At 45.6% G+C, this 24,580-nt stretch overlaps 1 protein-coding gene and 1 long non-coding RNA gene across 2 annotated transcripts in view; one reads left to right on the forward strand and one right to left on the reverse strand.

Moving 5' to 3' along the window:
- Positions 1–24,580, reverse strand: part of LOC123788516 (uncharacterized) — a 476,833-nt gene that overhangs the window by 442,408 nt on the left and 9,845 nt on the right. The gene's annotated exons all lie outside the window — the stretch shown is intronic.
- The window catches only part of GLRA1 (glycine receptor alpha 1), an 80,139-nt gene that overhangs the window by 52,278 nt on the left and 3,281 nt on the right, over positions 1–24,580 (forward strand). Inside the window, exons 4-8 of the mRNA XM_087867840.1 lie at positions 5,143–5,366; positions 8,097–8,179; positions 9,398–9,535; positions 11,698–11,912; positions 21,088–21,234. Of these exons, the coding sequence (XP_087723966.1) occupies positions 5,143–5,366; positions 8,097–8,179; positions 9,398–9,535; positions 11,698–11,912; positions 21,088–21,234 (807 nt within the window). The remainder of the gene's footprint in view (positions 1–5,142; positions 5,367–8,096; positions 8,180–9,397; positions 9,536–11,697; positions 11,913–21,087; positions 21,235–24,580) is intronic.

A 24,580-nucleotide genomic window follows, 5' to 3' on the forward strand; every position in this document is an offset into this window, starting at 1 on the left:
TGCTTAGCACAATGCCTAGAACACAGTAGGTCCTCAATAAGGGGGAACTTTTATTACTTATACAGCTAGTGGTTGAGTGAAGCCGAACGGTCTGAATGCCCCTACCTCCACACCTCTGCCTGTGCTCTTCCTTCTACATGAGATCCCTTTGACCTGCAACTATATACATCCCAATCTAAACACTCCAAGGCCACACCCCAGTCCTCAAGTCCCGTCCTGCTCTGAGCCTGCCTCCTCACCTCTGGACTTCTCACACATCCCTGGCCTCCCTTCCAGCTGAAATTAGGTAGAGTTCCCGTCTCAGAGCAACACCAGACCTAGAGATGCTAACTTCAGTAGGACGGAGCAAACTGAAAGGGGCTATTTCCAATGTCACGTTCTCCCTGAAAGCTGTTTCAGATTCATCCAGCCTGGCTGGAAATGATCTCAATGGCTTGAGAGCAATATCTAATAGCAAAGTTTTAGAACCTCTTAGACCTCTATCCCTGTCAGTTTTGTATGGTAGATATTTGTGTCCATATCTCGCCTCACCTGCTAGATAATTTGAACTGTCTGAGGGTATTAATCAAGACCTTATGCCCCCATCCTCACCATTCCAGGCCTAATATATGTTTATAGAGTAGAAATGAGTGTAGAGAAGAGACACCCCTTGAGAGCCGGAATGCTAGGACCTAGGAAGGTCTAGGAATCTGGTTTTTTATCCAGGGCTTGGGCGCTGTCTCTTGGCTCTGACTGCAATGGTAACAACATCCTGCCCACCTACATCCCCTTCTCACCACCACGCTCACGCGGGCTCTTTCCTACTAAAACACTCCATGCTTCCTCTTTTGCCACAGTACAGAGTTTTGAGGAGTTTACTGGAAAAGGTTAGAATCTGAAATTAGACACGGTGGCGGTGGCAGCAGGGGGCAGATCCCACTGCAGGTGGCACACAGGAAGCCGCCAATACTGTTTACTGAATGACAGAATGAGCGAATGAAGGGATTACTGCTCTCCCTTGGTCTTAGAAGCAAGGCGGTTGCCCAGTTACCGGAAAGCAGGCCATCAGGGACTCTCACAGGGAGGATGGGTGAGTTGATGGTAAAGACGACTGAGCTGGAGCTCTGGAAATCCCTCCCACCTCAGACTTCGATGGGTCACCCTGGAGAGCTAGAGCCCTGGAAGCCAACTGCCGGAGCTGGAACCGGAGGTTCTAGGGTGGAGAACTCAAACGTAGTTCCTCTGGCCCCCGAACCTGAACAGGGCCCCCTGGCATGTCAAGCACAGACCAGTGTGATTGCAGGGCTAAGGAAGCAAAACAGCCTTTGGCTCTCAGCCTAGTACACCAATTACATCGATCTCCTCCAAACTGCATTTCCTACTGCTGTTTCCCAACCAGAGAGGAGGAAATCGATGCAACAGCTTGTTTGGGCAGCAGCTGCTGCGGGGCAGAGCGGGGGCTGCCGGGAGGAGGAGTCAAGCTGCCCGAGGACACCAAATACATGGTCCGGGTCTCCGGCTCTCACTTTTCATTAGCCATTTCATCGAGACCCTATGGCTTTTATTTGGTTTTTCTTCTTTTAAGGGATATGCCTTTACCTTTTTTACCATCAACATGCATTTACTTTTATAATAAGAAAAAATACAATACTTTAAAAATATCAGTTATAAAATGCAAATGTCATAATGCCCTCCCCTAGTTAAAATTCTTCGAAAGCTCCACATGCCTCTCAGGATGAAGTCCAAATTCCTCAGGACAGTTAGCAAGGCCCTGCAAGCATCCTCCCCTGACTCAGCTCCTTGCTCTTCTTTCCGAAGGGCCACGCCCTCCTTTGCTGCTAGGCCTTCCAAAATGCAGCTCCTACTGCCCCAAAGCGCTTGTCCTCTTTGGCTCAACTATATTTGGTCTCACCTTAAATATCACTTCTGGAGCCTTCCCTGACCACTAGTCCCCAGTCTAGCCGGAGCTCCTATCTTCTGCACCTCCCTGGCACGCTGTACTTAATCCCCATGGGAGCCCTTGTCTCCGTGTGGTATCAACATTACGCTTGGGCTCTGTGGTTGCAAGAATGTGTCTCTCTTGGTCTCAGCAGATCCCCCAGTGCCTAGATCAGTGCCTGGCACTCAGTGGATGCTCAGTTAACTGTGCCCGGAAAAATTAAACTAGTAACAATTAGTTATTCAGTTCGGAAGGGTTCTCATCTAACTAACTCCCTTTAACACTAGAGAAGAAAATTCAGGTTCCAATCGTAGGTCCTTTACTGAATTGCTCTGTGACCTTAGAAAATGCCTTCCCTCTCTAGGTCTCTGTCTCTCCACTCTAAATGAGGAAAGCTGTTCCTGCTCGAACTTTTTCTGGCTTTGCCTCCTCCTCCTTCTGAGTGTTGGGTAGCTCCTCGGTGCACTGACTGGGGGGGAAGGTGAGATGGTGCAGGAGAAATGTAAGGTCGGGTTCATCCTCTCAACCTGTTGCGGATCAAGTGAAGAAGATAAGACACACGCAGTGCTAAATGACATGTTTCCAGGGATTCTCTTTTGCTAGGAGATCAGAAAAGGAAGAGGCCATGGAAGCCTGGGGGCATCGAGGCTCCTGCGGGAGACAGCACTTAAGCTGAGCAGGCAGAATTCACGGAGGCAGTGAGGACGAGAGAGGAGTATCCCTGGCGCACAACTGGCTACCCGCCTCTGTGGGACAGAACAGTGGGTGGGGCTGACATGCCCTCAGAGCCCAGCCCTGCCACTTACTAGCTCTGGGCCTTGGACAAGTTCCACAACCTTTCCAAACCTCAGGCCCCTTCCCCTCACTATGGGAACTTGGATGTCTAGCTTGCAGGGGTTTTGCAAGGATTAAATATGTGTGACAGTATCTAGAACAGCGCCTGGTGCCTAACAGACCATTTTAAGAAACGCCACTCTCTTTCCTTCCTTCCAGCCACGTAAACAGGATTGACATGTCACTGGCAAGAATCTCGAAAGTGCAGCTGGGGTTTGGGGACTGGAGGCTTTTCCTGCCCAACCACTCATAGTCTGTTTCCTCTGACATGATTTGCCCAGTGTCCCATCACACACGCAAATACACGCACATAAACAAATGCACACACTTCACATAAAATCCAAGAGAGAAAGAGAGGCTACTTCTTAATTTCCTGATCAGAGGAGGCCAGATTGGGAGCTGTCCATTACCGTCAGCAGGAAAAACAAACTATCAACATCCAGCTCTGGCCTAGAGTTCCCCCTCTACCATGGGACTTATAAGACATGAGATTATGAGATCAAATGTCATTTTCTATGGGGCTTGAGGGAGAGGCTTCAATTAAATTATAGAACGATCCTATAAAATACCTTGGAACACTTTATGAAGCTATTGATATTTCTGGAGGCAAACAGAATGAGGCATGTACTATGGGAGGAACTGGCGGAGGTGAGGGTGAGGGTGACGAGAAGGGTCGTTTGTTTTAGTCCATCCCTGCTGATGACAGATCAAGAGTGATTACGAAAAGAAAATGTAGCATGATCTCATTTCTCCAGCACCTTCAGGGAAAGCAGCAGCAGGTGTTCCTGTGTGGAGATTATTCCTGGAAGGACAGCATTCAGAGCTGGACTTGAACCGAGGTTATTAATCTTTTGGGGAACTATACACCCTTTTGAGAATCCAACATAGACAGCCATGTTCTTCTTCCTGGGAAAACACAAATAAACCCCAAATTCTACTTGCAGTATCGTAATATTCATGGGTCCCAGGTTTACAGTGCCTCCTTGACAAAACTAAAAACATTTCTTCACGGAAATATTTCTTAACTTCCTGACCCACTTTCCTGGCACGAAGAACCACCCAGACCATGAACTGCTTCTCGGGCTGTGATTGGTTGCTGAATGGACTCTTTCAGAAATCCCAGGACCAGTTGAACAAATCCTCAACTAGGAGTCAGGATTCTTGCACTCCAGAACCAACTCTGACCTGCCTTTTTTAGAGTGATACTGGGTCAGTCTTAACTCTCTGGACTTCAGTTTCTGCATCCAGAAAAGAAACGAAGGTGCGGGGCGGGGAGAGGGAATTTCAGCTAGGATGGCAATTCCTAACATGCATCATGTACAAAATGCAAGACTTCCGTGCCCAAAATAAATCAGGGAAATGTATACTCTATTCCCCTCTTGGAGATACATACAAATAATTAGCATACATACAAATAATTAAGGTCTCCGAGAAGTCCCACAATAAATAATCAGTTGCATTTGGTTTAGTGGAACATTTCCCTAATCAGTTCAATCATGACTTTGGTTTTCAGCAGAATAGCCACACTACAGGCCCATCAGAGAGGCATTAGACTTAGCACTGAGTTTAGAACCCAGTCAGATGTGACTCTACAACATCTATGAATCCTCCCCCGGGGCGCCTGGCTGGCTCCATCGGCAGAGCATGCAACTCTTGAACTCGAGGGCATGAGTTCAAGCCCCACGTTGAGTGGTGAGCTTGCATTAGAAAAAAAAAATTAAAAAGAAAATCCTCTCCAAACAAGTAAGTCAGCATGTGTGATAGAAGGTTGCAGAAGGCTGGGATTGAAACAGAGTGGTATGAACCCCAGGACTAGCAGGAGCACCTCGGAATTCACTCGTCCTTCCTTCACCACTTGGGAATTAATTGTTCTCTTCAGGCAGAACAGTCTGAATGCTCAAGCAGCAGATTTTAGCCTCTCCTTTTGCTCCGTCAGTCTATCTGGAATAGTGATTCTCAAACTTTCCTGTGCATGGGAATTGCTGTCCTGACAGCCTCGATAATAAAAAGGGGGACTTCAACTTTATCTGTAATGTGCTATTTCTCTTGTCAAAAAAATGAAGCAAATGTGACGAAGTGTCAACAGGGTGAAAACAGGTGTTTATTATGTCAGGTGGAGCTTTATTTTTAAAAATTTTCAAAAGAATACCATTTAAATAATCTCAGTTCAGAGCTGAATATACTTAATAGGGCATTGAGAGGATGTTCAGCGATGACGCCCCTGACTTTTTTCCTGAGGCACAGACTTCATGTCTCACCCACAGAAGATGCAACCATACTCAGAATTCTCCAGAAGGGACTTTGGGGAGCACTGAATGAAAGCACCCAGGCCCTCCGAGAGTTGGCATCCCAGGGCCTAACCTGACTACCTCCTTACCTCCTGGCTATAGGACTATAGGGTCAACATCTTCCTGCGGCAACAGTGGAACGACCCCCGGCTGGCCTACAATGAATACCCAGATGACTCCCTGGACCTGGACCCATCCATGTTGGATTCCATCTGGAAACCTGACCTGTTCTTCGCCAACGAGAAGGGGGCCCACTTCCACGAGATCACCACCGACAACAAGCTGCTGAGGATCTCCCGGAACGGAAATGTCCTCTACAGCATCAGGTAAGCTCCACACCATTCACCCCCGCCATCCTCCTCAGGGTGCACCTGGTCCCACGGACTTCAGGGAGCAGACGCTACGAGGTGGGCCCAGCAGGGCTGCACAGGCCCGGACAAGGGCAACCTCACACCTCTGCATGGTTCTGTAAATTATACTCACGGAGTAAGAATAACACACGGGGCAAAGTCCTAGGGGTGAGCGGTTTGTTATAACCAGGGGAACCGAGGAAGCATCTTAGAGACAGAAGGGCTGAAGTTAGGCCCCTAAACTTACCCAGCATTGCAATAAAACAAGAAGGGAAAAGAGAATTCAAAGACAGTGCTCAGCAGCAGGGGTGTTCAGTTACTCAGGATGAGTAAGTTCTAGAGAGCTGCTGTTCAACATTGTACCTAGAGTTAACAATACTGTATTGTACACATAAACATTTGTTTAAAGGCTAGATCTCATGTTAAATGTTCTTATCACAATTAAAAAACAAAATAGCAGGAGCAAAGGCACAAAGCCTGAAAAGTCATAGCAACTTCAACAAGAATGGGCCTGCCAGGCCTCTCACAGGTACAAACAAGCCAGGCCTGCTCCCTCCCTTTTTCAAACCCGTTCCATCCTCCATACCTTGCACTGAGTCTACGAAGCTGGGACCCCGTTCCCAGATGGGAGGTATCCTACAGAGATACTGGTTAGGGGCAAACTTTCAGAGTCTCCTGCCAACTCTCCCCATATAATTCCCCATCTCCTCCCCCAAGTCATGGAGAACATGACCAATGCCCATGCTAGATTCTTACATACGTAGCATTCACTGAGAGTTTACGGACTAGGCTGGGTATTTTACATACACTATTTGTAATCCTCCTAACAATCCCATGAAATAGTTTCTATTATGCCCATTTTGCAGATTAGACAGGAAAGATCTGAACATTTAAGTGACTTGCCAAAGTTTCCCCAGCCACCTAGCAGCACCGCCAGATTCCAATTTGTTAATGAGCTTCCCACGCCCACTCAGTGCCTAGCAGAACATCAAACAGCATTCAGTAGGCACTCGTTTGATGAATGAATGAGTATGTGTTTATTTCCAAGAGCTTCAAAGGGACACTGGCCCTAAATGACTCCTCCTCCCCCTCCAGGTCTTTGGGGGAATAAATCTCTCTGCTTCCATTAAGAGATGAGCTTTAAATGTCTAGGCCTATAGGAGAGGTTGCAACCGTCCTAACCTTCAGATGTGACTGGACTCAGGCTGACTCCTGAGAGCAGGCCAGGTGGGAGAAGGGACTTAAGAACCTCAGCAAGGAAAGAAGGCACAGAGGAAGGGATGGCTGGGAGGAGCCAGAGGCAGACGTGGCCTTCCTCACCCTGGAGCCCGTCCTGCGGTGCACACCCAGAAGGAAGGGTGATGGGCTCAGGATGGCCACCAGTGCCCTGACTGGCTGCGGCTGGAGAGGTTACCCTGCTTGGATTTTGCTGCTGCCAGGCTGGTTTGGTATCTCTACAAAGCTAAGCCCCATGCAGCATGACAGAGGGACAAATCAGCAGAAAGTGATGTTCCCAAGGTCATTCAACTTCAGAAAATTAACCTAGTGTGACAGCTGCCCCACTTTGCAGCTTTTATCTTCAGAAATTCAACTCTGTTCACTTTCTCTTCACTTTCCCCCTCCCTCTCCCTTCCCTTTTCCCTCTCTTGCTTCAACCTTGTGCTTAAATGGGGCCCAGATCCAGAGCAGTGGGGGTGAGCTGGAGGGAGGAAGCTGACACAGGGCCGTGCACTCACCATGTACAGCCGAGGTGCCAGTGACCAAATGTCACTAGACCACCACCAGTGAGGTGCTTTCCAGAATAGCAGTGGCGGAAAGTAAACACATGAGCTCAGAACCCAACAGCCAGGAGACATAGTTTTGAATCCTGCCTTCGAGCCATCACACACTGGGTGACCTTGCAGGAGTCCCAACCAATCCTTCTCTGTACCTCAGTTTTCTCAAATGTCAAATGAAGGAGTTGGCCTGATGATCTAAGCCTCTTTGGGCTCTGAGAGCCTTTCCTCTCTATTCTCTGCAGCAGGTACTCGGATGTGGGCACAGCCTTTCAAGCTGAAGCCTTGCATCCTAGCCTGAACTGGACTTTGCTTCTGTAAGGGGAATCCCTCTGGTTCTAAGGCTCAGCCTCCACAAGGGTTGACAACCCAAAATAGACAGCTCTCCCAGAAGCCTGGGGCACCCACCACTTCCCAACTGACCCTAGCATGAGCCCACAGATGTGAGCCAGCTCTGTTTGGACACCCAGAAGGCAAGGCCCTCTTTAAAATAACGTTTGATGAGTCCAGTGTCTGAAGGGAGGCAGCAAAGAACCACTTGAAGCCCCTGCTACAGGTACACCTGGATGCCTGAGGCCTAGGGCTGCTCAACTTGGAATTTAGCCTCTGCAGAAGAGTAGGGATCAGGGGTAGCTCCAGGCCTCCAGGCCTTTAGGCCACTTGCTGAAGGCAGATGTCTAGAAGCCAAACAGACTCCAAAGAAACCCAGAAGTTTCACTGACTGTGTGACTTTAGGCAACATACTGTATCTCTCTGAGCCTCCATTCCCATATCTGGAATGTAGAAATATACATGTATTATTTCAATAGACACTAGTGCCCTGACCTCCTTGACCACTCTGAGATAACTGATTTTCTGGTAATTACTAGAACAGAGGCACAGCTTCCCTGGTCCGTGGCTCTAGCATCATTCAACTCCCTTCTCTTCTCAGAATCACCCTAACACTGGCCTGCCCCATGGACTTGAAGAATTTCCCCATGGACGTCCAGACATGTATCATGCAACTGGAAAGCTGTGAGTCCCTTGCATGCAGACTTCCCTTTACCCATGGGACCTGCAGAAATTCCCACACAGCTGCTCCTAACTGCTGGACCCAAGAGATGACTGTATGAGCCCAAAATACCAGATGGGGGGGCGGGGCTTTGCTATAGAAAATGCATTGGAAATCTAAGCACCCCTCCCCTTACTGGCTGGCCGAGGCCCAGCTTTGGAGCCAGCAGTATTCTCCCAAGAGGCGCTGTTCCATGTCCCTTGTGAATACGCTCTCCGGGAATGGAGGAGAAAGTGCTTGGATAAGTCATGGTCCTTGAACTCACAGGGATGCTCCCTGCAGCTGGGGAGATAGACAGCTAGCTGCACAAATAGCTCTAACACAGGGCAGCAAGTGGTAAGTGTGTTGCTGGAAGTCCAAATGTTGTGGCCTCCTGGCAGAAAGAGTGCTTCCTTCTGACTGGGAAAGAGAGGGGGCATTGGAGAGGGCTTTATGTAGGAGGTCACAAGTGAACCTACTGGAGGTGGGAGCTGACTTCTTTCACTGCCAACAGAAATAGATCCAATTTAAAACGTAGAATTAAATGGAAGGACATAGAGCTTCCCCATGGACTTGAAAAAGAGGCTGAAAGTACATGTACGGGGCAGAGGATGTAGGCTGCGGGTTTAGGTGGGGCAGCACCTCTGAGGGGAACTGGCGCCAGCCAACTCTGAACCTTGTGTCACCTGACTCAAGAGTCAAGTCCTGGCACAGAGCATCTGACTGGTCTACTTGAGTCTTTATCTAACACCTTGGCTCCCAGCTGATAGTCCCAGAACAGCATTCTATGGAGTTGTTCCCCTGAGGAAGAGCTGCTGTGAGCAGAGGAGGGAGCTTGCAAAGATGGTACGCAGGCCAAATAGCAGATGTGAACTGACTAGTGCCACGGCGGTAGGAGGTGGAGGCGCAAGGACAAGCCAATGTAGGATGGTGAGAGGGGTAGGAAGTGAGGGAGAAGAGCACGGGGTAGATATAAACCATGAAACCAGTTTGAACCTCCTTGGTTCCAGGGGAGGCAAGGAGAGGGGTGGAAGAGGCGTGGGGAGGGGGTAGTGGGGAGGGGGTGGTGGGGAGGCAACATGGTCTCATGTGTTCCCTCTAGTGCGTGATGCCTCTCAGTCTCTAACCCAAACCAACTCCAACATGCTTCAAATAAGTGCTTCTGGGTGGTGACCGCCCCTTCTTCTGACCCCCCATTCCAGTTGGATATACCATGAATGACCTGATCTTCGAGTGGCAGGAGCAGGGAGCTGTGCAGGTGGCAGACGGACTAACTCTACCCCAGTTCATCCTGAAAGAGGAGAAGGACTTGAGGTACTGCACGAAGCATTACAACACAGGTAAGTGCGAGGAATCCTCCTCAGGTCCCACCCCCAACCAGGCCAGAAGTACTCCAAACATTCAATCAACCTTTGATTTAACAGATCTTATGAGCTGCCCGTGGTGGACATGGTTCTGTGTTTATCACATAGTGGTTAAAAGAATAGTCTTTGAAACCAAGAAAGTGGCTCCGACACTTTCTTCCTACACTTGACCTTAGCAAAAAGGCCGAGAAGTGATTGACACTTTCTTTGTGGATGTCCTGGGGCACATAAGTGAAGCTCAGGCCACAGCTCACTGCAAGGGAAGCTGGGAGATACAGTCTTCATCAGGTAGCAGCATGCCCAGTTCAAAATGAATCCTGTTCCTAGGGCGGAAGGGAGGAGGTGATACTAGGACATCTAGCAGTGTCTGTCACGGGGGAAATGGCATTTCTGACAGGACACAGTACACAGAATGCTCTCATCAGGCCTCAGCAGGAGGGAGCTGAGAGGTGGCACTGAGGTTCATGAACAGTGCAGTTGGAAAGCATCCCCCTAGACTGCGAGCGGCAAGAGCTCCGGGGAAAAAGCCATGGCTGTTCTGCTCAGCTCTGCCAGGCATAGCACAGCCTTTGTGGGAAGAAAGGGAATGTCGGACCAAGGCTGGCCTCTCCTGCCCTACCGCAGGCTGGGAAGGAGCTCACGGAGGCAGCGGAAGAAAGGCAGTCAGTCAGTATGGCAGCTGGAGGGCTGGGAAGGGGGCTGCTGTCCGGGCCCAGCGGAGGAGAGTGGAGGCAAGGAATAGACTGCTGACAGGGGCCAGGGAGGGGAGGAAGTGAAGCAGGGGGGTTGAGAGAAATCACTGTGTGCTCTGCTGCAAGTAGAAGGCCCAGAGCAAGGGCAGGCAGCCTGGGCTCTGGTCTGTTGAGGCCGGCTGCCCCTTCCTGGGTCACCTCTGAGATGTCCCAGAACCTCCAGAGATACTCTCCTGATCCCTGGGCACGCTGCGACACAGAGAGGTAACGGTGCTCCCGTTAGCAGCCATGAGAGCAGGGACTTCCCACGAATCACATAATGACACTGACTCGCATACCACAGCCCAACACGGTTTACACGGCGTTTTCTCATTCGTTATCTCATTTGCTCTTCGCTATTCCCATTTCAGTGAGAGCTGAGTTCTGTGCTAGGCCCTGTAGATACAAGGGGGAGAGGCTGACAAGGCCCTGCACACACGGAGCAGACAGTCCAGGGAGCTCTAGGAAATCCCCTAGTAAGGGCGCTGAAGTGGGCTGGAGCTGAGAACCAGCCCCCCTCCATGGGACTGGCCCCGTTCCCATTCCAGGCAAGCACAGATGGGGAGGAGACCAGCCACCCGCAGTCCAGTGCAGAGGACAGAGAGAGAGACCGATGTGCTCACGCCCTCACTGTATTATGCCCTCAGGCCCAAAGACTGCATGAACAGAACTGAAGGAACTCGCTAGGAGAAGAATCATTGTGCCTGGACAGACTTCACATTCAAAGCACCATGGAGGAGCTGAAGGGATGCTTCGGCTGGTTGTGGGGAGGAGTCCTGGCATGCCAGGCAGAGGATTAGCACGAGCCAGTGCTCAGAAGGGTCAAAGTGCAGGACATGCTCAAGGCAAGGGATAGACTGAAGGGGGTCATGATTAGGGTGAAGAAAGAAGGGAAGAGAGATGGAAACACAGGCCAGAGCATGATCTGAAGAGCAGACTGAAAAGTTTGAACTTTTCCCTATAGATAATAGGGACTTTCTGGTATGAGGAGAGAAGGAGGGAAAAAAGTTTTTACAAGAGGAAGTAACAGGATCAAGTCATGTTTTGGGGAGATAACTGGCAGAAGGATAAAGAATGGTCCACTGAGGCCCAGTCTTAGCAACAAGACAGGGCTGATGAGGATGACGGCAACTGACATTCCTGAGCATAAATGACGTGAGCACCGTGCTAAGCTCTTTATAGGCATCATCTCATTTTATCCCCGCAGTAACCATACAAGTAACCATATGAGGTAGGAGTCATCATGATTGGCATCCCCAATGTACCACAGATGAGGACACTGACACACACAGATTCAGTCACTTGCCTGAGGACACAGCTAGTGAGAGGCTGAACCAGGACTCCCCTGAGGTTGTTCCTACCTCAAAGTCTTATTCCTATCCATCAGGCTACTTTGCCTTCTTGCAGGTAAATTCACCTGCATTGAGGCCCGGTTCCACCTGGAGCGACAGATGGGCTACTACCTGATCCAGATGTACATTCCCAGCCTGCTCATAGTCATCCTCTCGTGGATTTCCTTCTGGATCAACATGGATGCTGCACCCGCCCGTGTGGGCCTGGGCATCACCACTGTGCTCACCATGACCACCCAGAGCTCTGGCTCCCGAGCATCCCTGCCCAAGGTAAGTCCTGCCCAAGAGCACAGAACACCTGGACAAAGAAGGACACTTTGTGCCCTGCCTACCCTGCCTGAGATAAAGGGAGCACAAGGAAATGGTCACTGTTTCTTCATCTACTACACTTGGCAGGCTCCAGCGTCCTGACCCATCAAACCTTGCCTCCAGACTGAACACTATATTGTATACAGTTGCCAAACCCCACATTTTGCTCCATCTTCTACCAACATTACACACACATCCTGCTTCACTTACTATTCACACTCAACTCCACCTCCTCATTCATTCACTTTTAGTGCTAAATACAACACCCCGCTCCTTTCACCACTAACAGTAGATGCTTTGTGGTGGGGGTCTCCAAGACCACCCCACGTTCAGAGATCTGTTACAACTCGTAGGACTCAGCATATCATTGTACTCATGGCTAAGATTTCTTATAGTGTTGCATTAAGGATACACAGCTCGGGGGGGGGGGGCCTGGGGGGCACAGTCAGGTCAGTGTGGGACTCTTGGTTTCACTCAAGTCATGATCTCAGGGTCATGGGATGGAGCCCCACATCGGGCTCCACGCACAGCACAGAGTCTTCTTCCCCTCTCCCCCTCCCTCTGCTCCTCACCCTGCTCGAGCGATCTCTCTCTCACTTTCTCTCTCTCCAAAATGAATAAAGAAATCCTTGAAAAAATATATAAAAATAAAAATATCTAAAAATAAATAAATAAAACTTTAAAAAAAGAATACACAGCTAGGCGATAAAGTAAAAAGACACAGGCAGGGTCTGGAGAAAGCCATCTACAGGCTTCCTTATTTTTTCCCACCCATGAGGGACCACACAGAGCACATTCTGACCCTAACAGTAAAAAGGCAATCACATGGGTGGGATATTTCTGCCCAGGGAGATAAAGACATTGTTTTGAGATTCATTTAAGATTCAGTATGGATGGTTTTTATTGGGTGCTGGTCACATAGGCACCCTGCACCTGGCACATACCAAAACTCCAGATTCCCAGAAGGAGAGCAAACATTCAGCACAATCCATATTGCTTGTACCGGGAGTCTAGGCACAGTGAGGCATCCTTATCAGTTAGGGAAAGTGGGAACATTCCCAAAATCCAAGTTCCCAGCTGCCAACCAAGGACCAAGCTTGCAAGCAGGTCCTTTGTAAGATAGCAATCTCATTCCAAACATCATACGTGAACCCTTTCTGCCCATACCTCAATCTTCTTTCACATTTCTAATATTCAACACACATTTTGCTACTTTCACTATTCACTCTTGAACCATACTCTGCTCCATTCACTATTAACACTAGACACAGCATTTCACTCCATTCACTATCAAAGCCAGATACACATTCTGCTCCATTCACTCTGCGCTAGACACAACATTCTGCTCCATTCTTCGAACACCAGACACAGCATTCCACTTTATTCATTACTGACATCAGACACTAATTCTCTACCAGTCACCCTTACAATAAATGCAATGTTCTGTTCCTTTGACTGTTAACACCAGACCTCACATTCTGCTTAATTCACTTTTAACACTAGACATAACGTTCTGCTTCATTTACTATTGATGCCAGACACCACATACTCCTCCATTCACCCATATGTGAGGTACAACATTCTGCTGCCTTCACTATGGATGCCTGACGCCTCATTCTGCTTTACTCTCTTTTAATGTTAGGCCCTGTGTTCTACTATGCTCACGACTACCATTTGAGCCACATTCTGCTTTAATCACTCAACAGCAGACACAACATTCAGCTCTCCCGTTAATGCCAGACTCCATATTCTGCTCCCTTCAGCCTTATGCTAAATACAACATCCTGTACCATTTCCAGTTAAGGCTTCATTTAACATTCTGTTTTGATATAGAAAAAGAAGACCATACAATGATCACTCTAATATCCCTCACCTGGATTCCAACTGTTATCATCTTGCCACACTTATTTTAGTTCTCTCTCTGTATAGATAGGTTGGTGGGTAGGTAGGTAGGTAAGTAGGGAGGTAGGTAGATAGACACAATTTTTGCTGAATCATTTGATGGTTACAGACATCATGACAAGCCATCTCTAAATAAGGAATAAGGACCACAATGATATTTGTCACATCTAAAAAAGTTAACATTAATTCAATAATAATTATATCTATATCTATTATATTTATATATTATATACCAATTTTATATCAATAATTATTGAATTAGAAATAATTCCATAATATCAATTAATACATAAACCTTACATTTTCCCAATTGTCAGAAAACATCATCAGTAAATATGGTGAGGGATCCAATCAAGGATCCACTCAAGATTCATATTGTATATGGTTACTCTTTTTTTTTAATTTTTTTAAGATTACTTATTTATTTGACAGAGAGAGAGAGAGCACAAGCAGGGAGAGCTGGAAAGGGAGAGGGAGAAGCAGGCTCCCCACTAAGCAGGGAGCCCCACATGGGGCTCGATCCAAGGACCCTGGGATCATGCTCTGAGCAGAAGGCAGCCACTTAATCAAGTGAGCCACCCAGGAGCCCCTGTATTTGGCTACTCTTTTAATCTAGAACAATTTCACCACTGTTTTTTGTTTTCATGATACTTCATGTTCCATTAACTTTTAATGTGAGAGATGACATTCGGCTTCATCCGCCATCAACACTAGACACCACTCTCTCCTCTATTCACTCTTACACAAAACTCAATAATCTGCCCTTTGCACTGTTAACACTAGACTTTGCATTCTGCTGGATTCACTATAAATGCTTGAAACCAAACCCCATTTACTGTTACCACTTGACAACACATTCTGCTTTGTGCAACTGTAACAGCAGATGTATCTGCTTCCTTTTCCTTATGTTAGACTCAACATCCTGCCTCACTGTCTATTAAGAGTTGATGCTACATCCTCTTTCACTTATGATTCACACTAGACTCAACATTCTGCTCCACTCATTGTTAACACCAGACCCAGTATTTGGCTCCATACGCTATTAACACTCAACCTCACGTTTTTCTCTATTCACTTTTTTTAAAGCATAAAATTCAGTGGCAATTAACATAGTTGCACACCCTCACCACTATCTAATTCCAGGACGTTTTCATCACCCCAAAAACAAACCCCCATAACTCATCAACACTCATTCCTCATTCCCCACTCTAACCAGCTTCTGGCAACCCCTACTCTATTTTTAACCTCCATGAACCTGCTTATTCTGGACATCTCATATAAATGGAATCATATAATATGTGCACTTCCATTTAGCATAATGTTTTCAAGGTTCATCTGTGTTGCACATTGTATCAGTACTTCATTCCCTTTTGTGGCTGAATAATACTTCCATTATATGGGACAATCACATTTTGCTTATCTATTCATCAATTGACAGGCATTTGGTTATTTCCACTTTTGATTATTATAAATAATGCTGCTTTGAACATTTGTGTACAAGTTTTTGTGTGGACATATGTTTTCAACTCTCATAGGTACTTACCTAGGAGTGGAAATGTTGGGTCATATGGTAACTATATGCTTAACTTTGTGAGGAACTGCCAAACCATTTCCCAAAATGGCTACACCACTTCATAATCTCACCGGGGTTCCAATTTCTCCACTTCCTCACCAATGCTTCTTATCATCTGATGTCTTTTTTTTTATTATAAACATCTTAATGGATGTGAAGCAGTATCTGCCTCACTGTGGTTTTGGTTTGCGTTTTCCTAGTGATTAATAATGTTGAGCATTCTTTTCATGTGCTTATTGGCCATTTCTATATATTCTTAGGAGAGATGTCTATTCTAATCTTTTGCCCAATTTATAATAAAAGTATTTCTCTTTTTATTGTTGAGCTTTAATAGTTCTTTGTGCATTGTGGATTTTAATCCCTTATCAAAGATATGATTTGCAAATATTTCCTTCCACTTTGTGGGCTGTCTTTTCACTTGGTTGATAGCGTCCTTTAATATACAAAAGTTTTTAATTTTGATGAAGTAAAATTTATCTATTTTTTCTTTTGTTGCTTGGGCTTTGGTATCATATTTAAGAAACGAATGCCTAATCCAAAGTCACAAAAATTTATACCTATGTTCTTTCCTAAGAGTTTTGTAGTTTAGCCCTAAATTTGGCCTTTAATCCATTTTGCGTTTTGCATATGGTATGAGGGAGGGATATCATTCTCTTGCATGTGTATGTCCAGTTACTGCAGCACCATTGGTTGAGAGGACTATCCTTTGCCTGCATTGAATTTACATCCTTGTCAAAAATCAACTGACCATAAATGTATGGGTTTATTTCTGGACTCTCGGTTCTGTTCCACTGATCTATACATTTAGCCTTATGTCAGTACCACACTGTTGATTACCATTGCTTTGTAGTAAGTTTTAAAATTGGGAAGTGTGAGTCCTCCAACTTTGTTCTTTTTAAAGATTGGTTTGGCTATTCTGGGTCTCTGGCATTTCCATATGAACCTGAATATGAATTTTAAGTTCCATTCAAAGGAAGTTAGATTAAAAATGCACTGAGTCTGGGGCAACCCCTTCGTGTCCCCTCCTCCTTGGGAGCTTTGTACTATCACTTTGCTATCACTCAATAAATCTTCCTTTGCTGCCCACCAAAAATTTTTTTTAAAAAATGCACTGAGTCTATGGATGAATTTGGAGAGTGTTGCCATCTTCATGATATCAAGTCTTCCAATCCATAAACACAGGATGTCTTCTCATTTATATAGGCCATCCCACTGCCTTCTAGACTGCTTGGTTTCTTTCTTTCTTTCTTTTTTCTTTCAAGATTTTACTTAAATTCAAGTTAGTTAACATATAGTGTAGTATTAGTTTCAGGAGTAGAATTTAGTGATTCATCACTTACATATAACAGCCATTGCTCATCACAAGTGCCCTCCTTAATGCTCATCATCCAGCCCCCCACCCACCTCCTGCCAGCAACCCTCAGTCTATTCTCTGTAGTTAAGAGTCTCTTATGGTTTGCCTCCCTGTTTTTATCTTACTTTCTTTTTCCTTCCCTTCCTCTCTTTTCCTCTGCTTTGTTTCTTAAATTCCACACGAGTGAAATCATATGGTGTTTGTCTTTCTCTGACTTATTTTCCTTAGCATAATACCCTGTAGTTCCACCCATATCATTGCAAATGGCAAGATTTCATTTCTTTTTGATGGCTGAGTAATATTCTGGTGTGTGTGTGTGTGTGTGTGTGTGTGTGTGTGTGTGTGTGTGTGTGTGTATACACCACTTCTTCTTTATCCATTCATCAATTGGTGGACATTTGGGCTTTTTCCATAGTTTCGCTCTTGTTGATAATGCTGCTATAAACACTGGGGTACAGGTGTCCCTTCGAATCACTATCTTTGTATCCTTTGGATAAATAGCTTGGTCATATGGTATATCTACTTTTAACTTTCTGAGGAATCTCCATACTGTTTTCCAGAGTGGCCACACCAGTTTGCACTCCCACCAACAGTGTAAGAGGGTTCCCCTTTCTCCGCATCTTTGCCAACATCTGTTGTTTCCTGAGTTGTTAATTTTAGCCATTCTGACAGATGTGAGGTGCTATCTCATTGTGGTTTTGGTTTTTATTTCCCTCATAATGAGTGATGTTGAGCATTCTCTCATGTGTCTGTCAGCCATTTGTATTAGACTGCTTGGATTCTAATGAGAAATCTCACTCCTTACAATCACAATGCAGCTCTTTATGTCCACGGGTCCTGTCCCTATGCTTTAATAATCTCTACCCGCCCCCCCCATTAAAAGTATATAATCAGTCTAGTGAAAAATCAGTTTTCATTCTTATTGAGGACCCCTTGTACATAAAGAGTTGCTTCTCTCTTGCAACTTTCAAGATTCTTTGTCTTCTGACAGTTGATTATGAAGTATGTAGGTGTGGAGCCCTTAGTTTTGCTAAGAGTTCATGAACTTCTTAGATGTGCACATTAGTGTTTTTCCTCAAATTTGGGGGAATTGGGGGAATTATTTCTTCAAATACCCTTTCTGCTTCTTTCTCTCTCTCCTTCAGGCACACTCATTAAACATACGTTAGTGTACTTGATGGTCCCCCACAGGTCTCTGAGGCTCTGCTCATTTTTCTTCATTCTGTTCCTCTGACAAGATAACCTCGAGTTCACGGATTCTTCTTCAACTTCACTGATTCTTTCTTCTGTCTGCTCAAATATGCTATTTATCCTCCTTAGTGAACTCTTCAAATCAGTTATCTTTCCACTCTAGAATTTCTATTTGGTTCTTTATCATTTCTATCTTGTGTTCTGTTTGGTGAGACTTTGTTCTCATGCTTTCCTTTAGATGTTTATACAGGTCTCCTTTAGTTCTTTGAACACATTTAAAATAATTGATTTAAAGCCTTTATTAAGGGACGCCTGCATTAAACGTCTGCCTTTGGCTCCGGTCATGATCCCAGGGTCCTGGGATGGAGTCCCACATTGGGTTCCTTGCTCAGCAGGGAGCCTGCTTCTCCCTCTGCCTGCTGCTCCCACTGTTTGCACTCTCTCTAACAAATAAATAAAATCTTTAAAAAATAATAATAAAATAAAATAATTTAAAAAATAAAAATTTGGAAAAAAAAAAAAGCCTTTATTAAGTCCAACACCTGGGCTTCCTGAGGGGCAGCTTCTTTGGACTACTTTTTTTTTTCTATGGATGGGCCTGTCTTGGTCAATTTGGGCTGCTATAACCAAGTACCATAGCTTGGGTGGCTTATAAATAAAAGAAATTTATTCTTCACAGTTCTGGAGGCTTGAAGTCTGAGATCAGGTGCCAGCAGAGCAGGGTTCTGGTAAGGACCCTCTTCCAGTTGCAAACTATCAAATTATTATTATATCCTCACAGGGTGGAAAGAGAATTAGCCAGTGGGCTGGCCTCTTATAAAGGCACTAATCCCTTCACAAGGGTTCCGCTCTTATGATCTAATTACATCCCAACAGCCCCACCTCCAAATACCATCACAGTGGAATTAGGATTTCAATCTATGAATGGGGGATGGGGGTGGGGACACATTTAGTCCATTGCAGGGCCACCCTTTATTTCTTTGCATATCTTAAAAGTTTTGGTTGCAAATTACATGTTTTACATAATGTAATGTGGCATCTCTGGAAATCAGATTCTCCCTCCTCAAGATTTGTTGTTGCTGTTTGTTTAGTAACTCTTGTGAACTAACGCTGTAAGGTCTGTATTCTTTGTTGTGTGGGGTCACTGAAGTCTCCGCTTAAGTTTGGTGGTTAGCTAAAATCAGACAGAGATTTGTTTAAATGCACGGAACCTAGAAATCTCCCAACCTTTTCCTAGGGCTCTATGGATGTATTAGGACACACCTCAGTGAGGCAGTTTACAGTTCTGCCTTACCCTTCACTTGCAGCTTGCTCAGTATGTCAAGGTGAGCCAGAGCTGAGAGCTAAGGGGCCTTCTTAGGTCTTTCCTGAGCAGCAGGCCTAAGCATGCACACCAATTCCCAGAAATACGCCAAAGCTTTCTAAAGCCGCCTATGGAATTCTCATTCCCCCAGACTTTCCTTTTAAGCTTTTTAATCAACCTATTTTTTGCCTCAACTTTACGTAACGCCTCAGGCTGATGTGATGTTCAACAATTGTCACTGACTGTTTTCAACAGATGCCCCCAGCGAAAAGGCTGTTCACACCGGGCCAGTTCCAAGTCAGGTCAAATAAAGACAGCCTTCCTTGTGAGTAAGGTCTTCCAGCGAACCACAAGACAGGCCAAATAATGACAGTTCTCTGGGAATGGGGCTTTAAAGAAGCTCCAACTCTGTTCTGCCCCACCCACTGATTGCCTGGATACTGGTTTTCACTCTGCTTGCAGGCTGTTGGTTTTCAAGGCTAGCACAGAATTGGGGACAGGAGAATGGGAATTCGGCAAGTTAAAACACCACAAGGCCCCAGGAGAAATGAAAACATATGTCCATACAAAAACCTGTACAGAGATGTTCATAGCAACATTACTCATAAGAGCCAAAAGATAAAAACAACCCAAATGTCCATCAAGTGATGACTGGATCAACAAAATGTGGTAGATCCATACAATGAAATATTATTTGGCCATAAGAATGAAATATAGGGGCACCTGGGTGGCTGAGTCAGTTAAGCGTCCAACTCTTGGTTTCAGCTCAGATCATGATCTCAGGGCCATGGGATCAAGCCATGAGGCAGGCTCTGTGCTCAGTGGGGAGTCTGCTTGGGATTTTCTCCCTCTCCTTCTGCTCCTTCCCCACTTGCACGCTTTCTCTTTCTCTCAAATAAATAAATAAATCTTTTTTAAAAAAAGAATGAAATATATATATAGACATGGATGAATCTTAAAACCATTACTCTAAGTGAAAGAAGCTAGTCATAAAAGGCCACATGGTGTATGATTCCATTCATAGGAAATGCCCAGAATGGGGAAATCTATAGAGACAGAATGTAGATTAATGGTTGCTTGGGATGGTGGAGAGGGGACAGGAATCGGGGGAACAGGGAGAAGAATGATGGCTAAAAGTTACTAGATTTCTTTTGGAGGTGATGAAAACATTCCAAAATTGACTGTGATGATGTTGCACATATCTTGAATGTATTAAAAACTACTGAAATGTACACTCTAAGTGTGTGAATTGTATGGTATATGAATTTTATCTCAATGAAGCTGTTTTTTTTTTTTTTAATGCCACAAAGTTTGATGCTCTTACTGGCATTCAGCTGACTTTTTAAGTAAATGCTTTCAAGATTGCTGTTAGCCTTTGGTTAACAGAGCTTCTGAGAAAGTTGATTCCGACCATTTTTGCTGTTGTCCTCGTTGCTGTTATGGAGGAGAGAGTTTTTGAAGATCTTACTCTGCTACTTTTGCTAACATCCTCTGTTTACTTTTAATGTTAGGCACACCCTTCTGTTCCTAATACCCTTAGACTAAACGCAACATTCTGTTTTACTCAATGATGATGCTAGATACACCATCCACCTCTCCTTGCTACTCTTCTAGGTACCATATGCTATTTTCTCCAATGTTTTGTACAGTCTTCTTGGTGCATTTTTCTTGTTTTCCTCTGTACTTTCCTAATATCCCAGTTGAGGAGGGAATAGCAGGGGGTGATGGGGGAGTTACTGAGGAGCAGAAATATTGAGATATTTCATTCTTTCCTGCCCTCATGCCCCGGTGTTCTTCCCCACCCCCACTCCAGGTGTCCTATGTGAAAGCCATTGACATTTGGATGGCAGTGTGCCTGCTCTTCGTGTTCTCAGCCCTGCTTGAGTATGCTGCTGTCAACTTTGTGTCTCGGCAGCACAAAGAGCTGCTCCGATTCAGGAGGAAGCGAAGACATCACAAGGTAGGCCTTTGGATAGCTACCTAAGGAGGGATAGCTGGTGGTAAACAAAAGAGTTCCAGGCAGACTTGTCTTGTGATACTTGTTTCACTGGACCATCCTTCTTAGTGGGTGAGGCAGACATAAAATAAGGATTGAAGTCCTAGAACTCCTAACTTTCCCTCCCATAAATAATATCTTGTTGGGTCTGTAGGCAGTTACTCTTCCACCCATAACACTATGGAAATGATCAGTTACACCTTGAGACAGAACTGATGGAGCAAACCCTGACGGGGCTAAGATAATAACTAGCTGTGACCCTGAAGCTTGGCAGGCTGAAAGACGTTTATTGGTGTTTTCTGCAAGGCTGCATTATTTCCAAGGGTTTGGTTCCAGAAGGGAATTGTACCACAAAAGGTAAGATCTTTGAGTAGAATGTCCAGCTGCCAGGCCTTTGCTTCCTACTTGCAAGAAAGGAGCATCACGCAAGATGTTCCCCCAGAGTGGGTTCTCTCACTTTATGAGGGTGTGAATCAAGAACTACTTGGCTGACCAGCTATACAAAGTCACCAACCTCTGCTAACTCAGAGGCTGTTTTCCAACCAGCAAATGCCATTGGGGAGAGTGCCATCTGCGGGGAAAAAACTGGTTGCACACCTTGGTCTGTAAATAATTTCCCCCAAAAGACCTCTCCCCTGGAGATCAGAGAACCCACTTTTCTGTCTAGCCTCATCTTCACTTTCTCCTTTGCTCTCTGAGCACCAACCACCCTAGTTTTTCCCTTGTTGCTCAAACATACACATAGGACTTCAGATGTCTTGTTCTTTCCTGGAATGCCCTCCCAGTGCACTTTGCTTAGTGTTAACCAACCACTAATTTTCCAGTTCTCAGCTGAGGCATCTTCCCTGACACCCAGGTCAAGGTATAGGTCCTATAGTGAGGTTTTCAGGCAAAGCTGTCAAGTATGGCCATCCAGACTGTATCCTACACGGACCCCCTCACCTACGAGGCACTTTTCTCCAAGTCCTGCCTTGGCACGGACTGCATCAGCCAGAGGAAGGGATTCTAATTCATATGTCTAGAAAAGAGGGATGCCATTTTTCTATTCTGCACAAGGATGCTGTGTGAGCTAGCAAAGGTTATGCTCTAATAAAACTCCGTTTCCTTCCTTCTGAACATTCACTGTGATTTATAATTGCACATTCAAAGATGTAGTTGTTTTGTGCTTATCTCTTCCACTGAATTATAAGCTCTGTAAGGGTGGAGACCAGGTCTACTTTTGCTCAGTGCTATGTCTCTGGTGCCTAACACAATGCCTGACACACAGTGAACATGCTATAGGCATTTACTGAACCGATGGACAAAGGGATAAACTAATGAACAAAGAGGAGCCCTTCCAGTCACAGCCTACTCAGAAGTTTTTCCAGCAACAGATTAGGGCAAAGAAGAAGCCATACACTATGACCTGTCAGGCCATACCACATACCTGCCACACACCAAGGCCCTACAAGCTTTAGGCGGACCTACTTCAAACAGCTGTCTACCCAGCTACCAAGTGCTATATCAGAGGACCCTGTTTCTCTATCACTACTTAGTATGTGACTTCAAGCTCACCTTTTTCTTTTTTTTTTCTTTTTTTTTTTTAAAGATTTTATTTATTTATTTGACAGAGACAGAGACAGCCAGCGAGAGAGGGAACACAAGCAGGGGGAGTGGGAGAGGAAGAAGCAGGCTCATAGCAGAGGAGCCTGATGTGGGGCTCGATCCCGTAACGCCGGGATCACGCCCTGAGCCGAAGGCAGACGCTTAACCGCTGTGCCACCCAGGCGCCCCTCAAGCTCACCTTTTTCTGGGCCCAGTTTTTCCATCTGTAAAGTGGACTAAATTGGCACAATGGGGGATTATGGTGAGGATTAAATCAGATTACGAAGTAGCTTTAAGTTTTATTCCTGCCACACAAGTGCCAAGGAATAAAATGATTATACATGCACAGATTTCCATCAGCGCAGTGTTTCTTAAACATCAGCAATCTGATTCAATTAACTTCTAGCAGTTTACCATAGGCACGAGGCAGACATTTCAAGACAGAAGATGTCCATGGGAGCTCAGGTATAACCACCTTTCTAAATCTGCACTGGAAGAGAAAACTATCTTAGGTGCAGCAAGCCAGACAGAATTTCTCAAAAGACTTCTAGTGTTAGTCCTTAGTGCCCAATGGATACTTAGCCTCTGACTATTAAAATAATCTAAGCAAGGAACTGACCAAATATAACAATCTTGGGAATTTATTATAACTTTTTTCCCACTAGCTAGCTGCTTTTTACATTTTCCTCTGCTGAAGGAGGGTAAATACATTTGTTGAAGAGACACTTATTTGGGGAGACTATGTCCATAACATTTGACTAGCATCAGGCCACTAGATTGTGCACTGCACAACTCCAGGGGGCACTATTTGCAGAGACTAAAATGTAAATGGAGCCCCTGCAGACGTGCAGTATGGTGAGCCTACAGTACCTCCAGCCTCACCAACTCCCTACCAGTTCTACACACCAGAGGAAAACTAAAGTTTCTCTAGGGCCAAGGGAAATGTAAATAAAGCCTCTATCAGATTTGATCAGATATCCCGGCTCAGTTCCCTCCTCGCTTTCTCACAGCATGTTAGTGCTGAAAGAGCCCTTTAGAGGGCATCCTGTTCACTCCTCCCATGCCGATGACAACAGCAAGGAGGAGCAAGTCACTAGGATCACAGAGGTGCTGGTGGCAAAAGCAGGGGAGGTGCTGGAGGTCCCATGGCTCCCACTGACCATACACTGTAAGTTGCTTATCTGTTCACCAATGTTGCCATCCTGGAGCAGATAAAAATAGCCCTGCGAATTATTAGATCACAAATAAGAACGAAGCCGAAGGCAGAGGTCAAAAACCAGTACCCAGAGATCAAATTCAACATGCAACTGTCTTTAATTTCACTAGCAGTGTCTTAGAAGTCTAGAATAAGGTGCCAGATTTTAAAAATCACACTTTTATCTTCACTCCAAAAGTCGCAGCCTCTGGTCCCACTGGATTCACATCCCGCCTGATACTGGGGCACTGGAACTGCCCTGGGGTAGGGAATGCATTCTCTGCTTTGCCACCCTCCCTTCTGACTGGAGATTTTTTCAGCCCTGGCTCATTTCTGCACTCACATTTCTTCTGCGTGGCCCCTTGTGTGTGGCTGAATCAGTGTGACCTTGTTCCTAAGGGCTCTGAAAATTGGCTCAAATGTCAGAAACTGCAAGGACACAGAATTGGGTTCACCGTAAAGCACTGCTTCCTTTGGAGTAAACCCCTCTGGACGTGGCTTGTGCATCAGCAGTGTATAAGCTGGGGCTGC

Source organism: Ursus americanus, chromosome 15 (assembly GCF_024610735.1).
Source record: "Ursus americanus isolate L20-20 chromosome 15, mUrsAme1.1.p, whole genome shotgun sequence".
Taxonomy (NCBI): Eukaryota; Metazoa; Chordata; class Mammalia; order Carnivora; family Ursidae; genus Ursus; species Ursus americanus.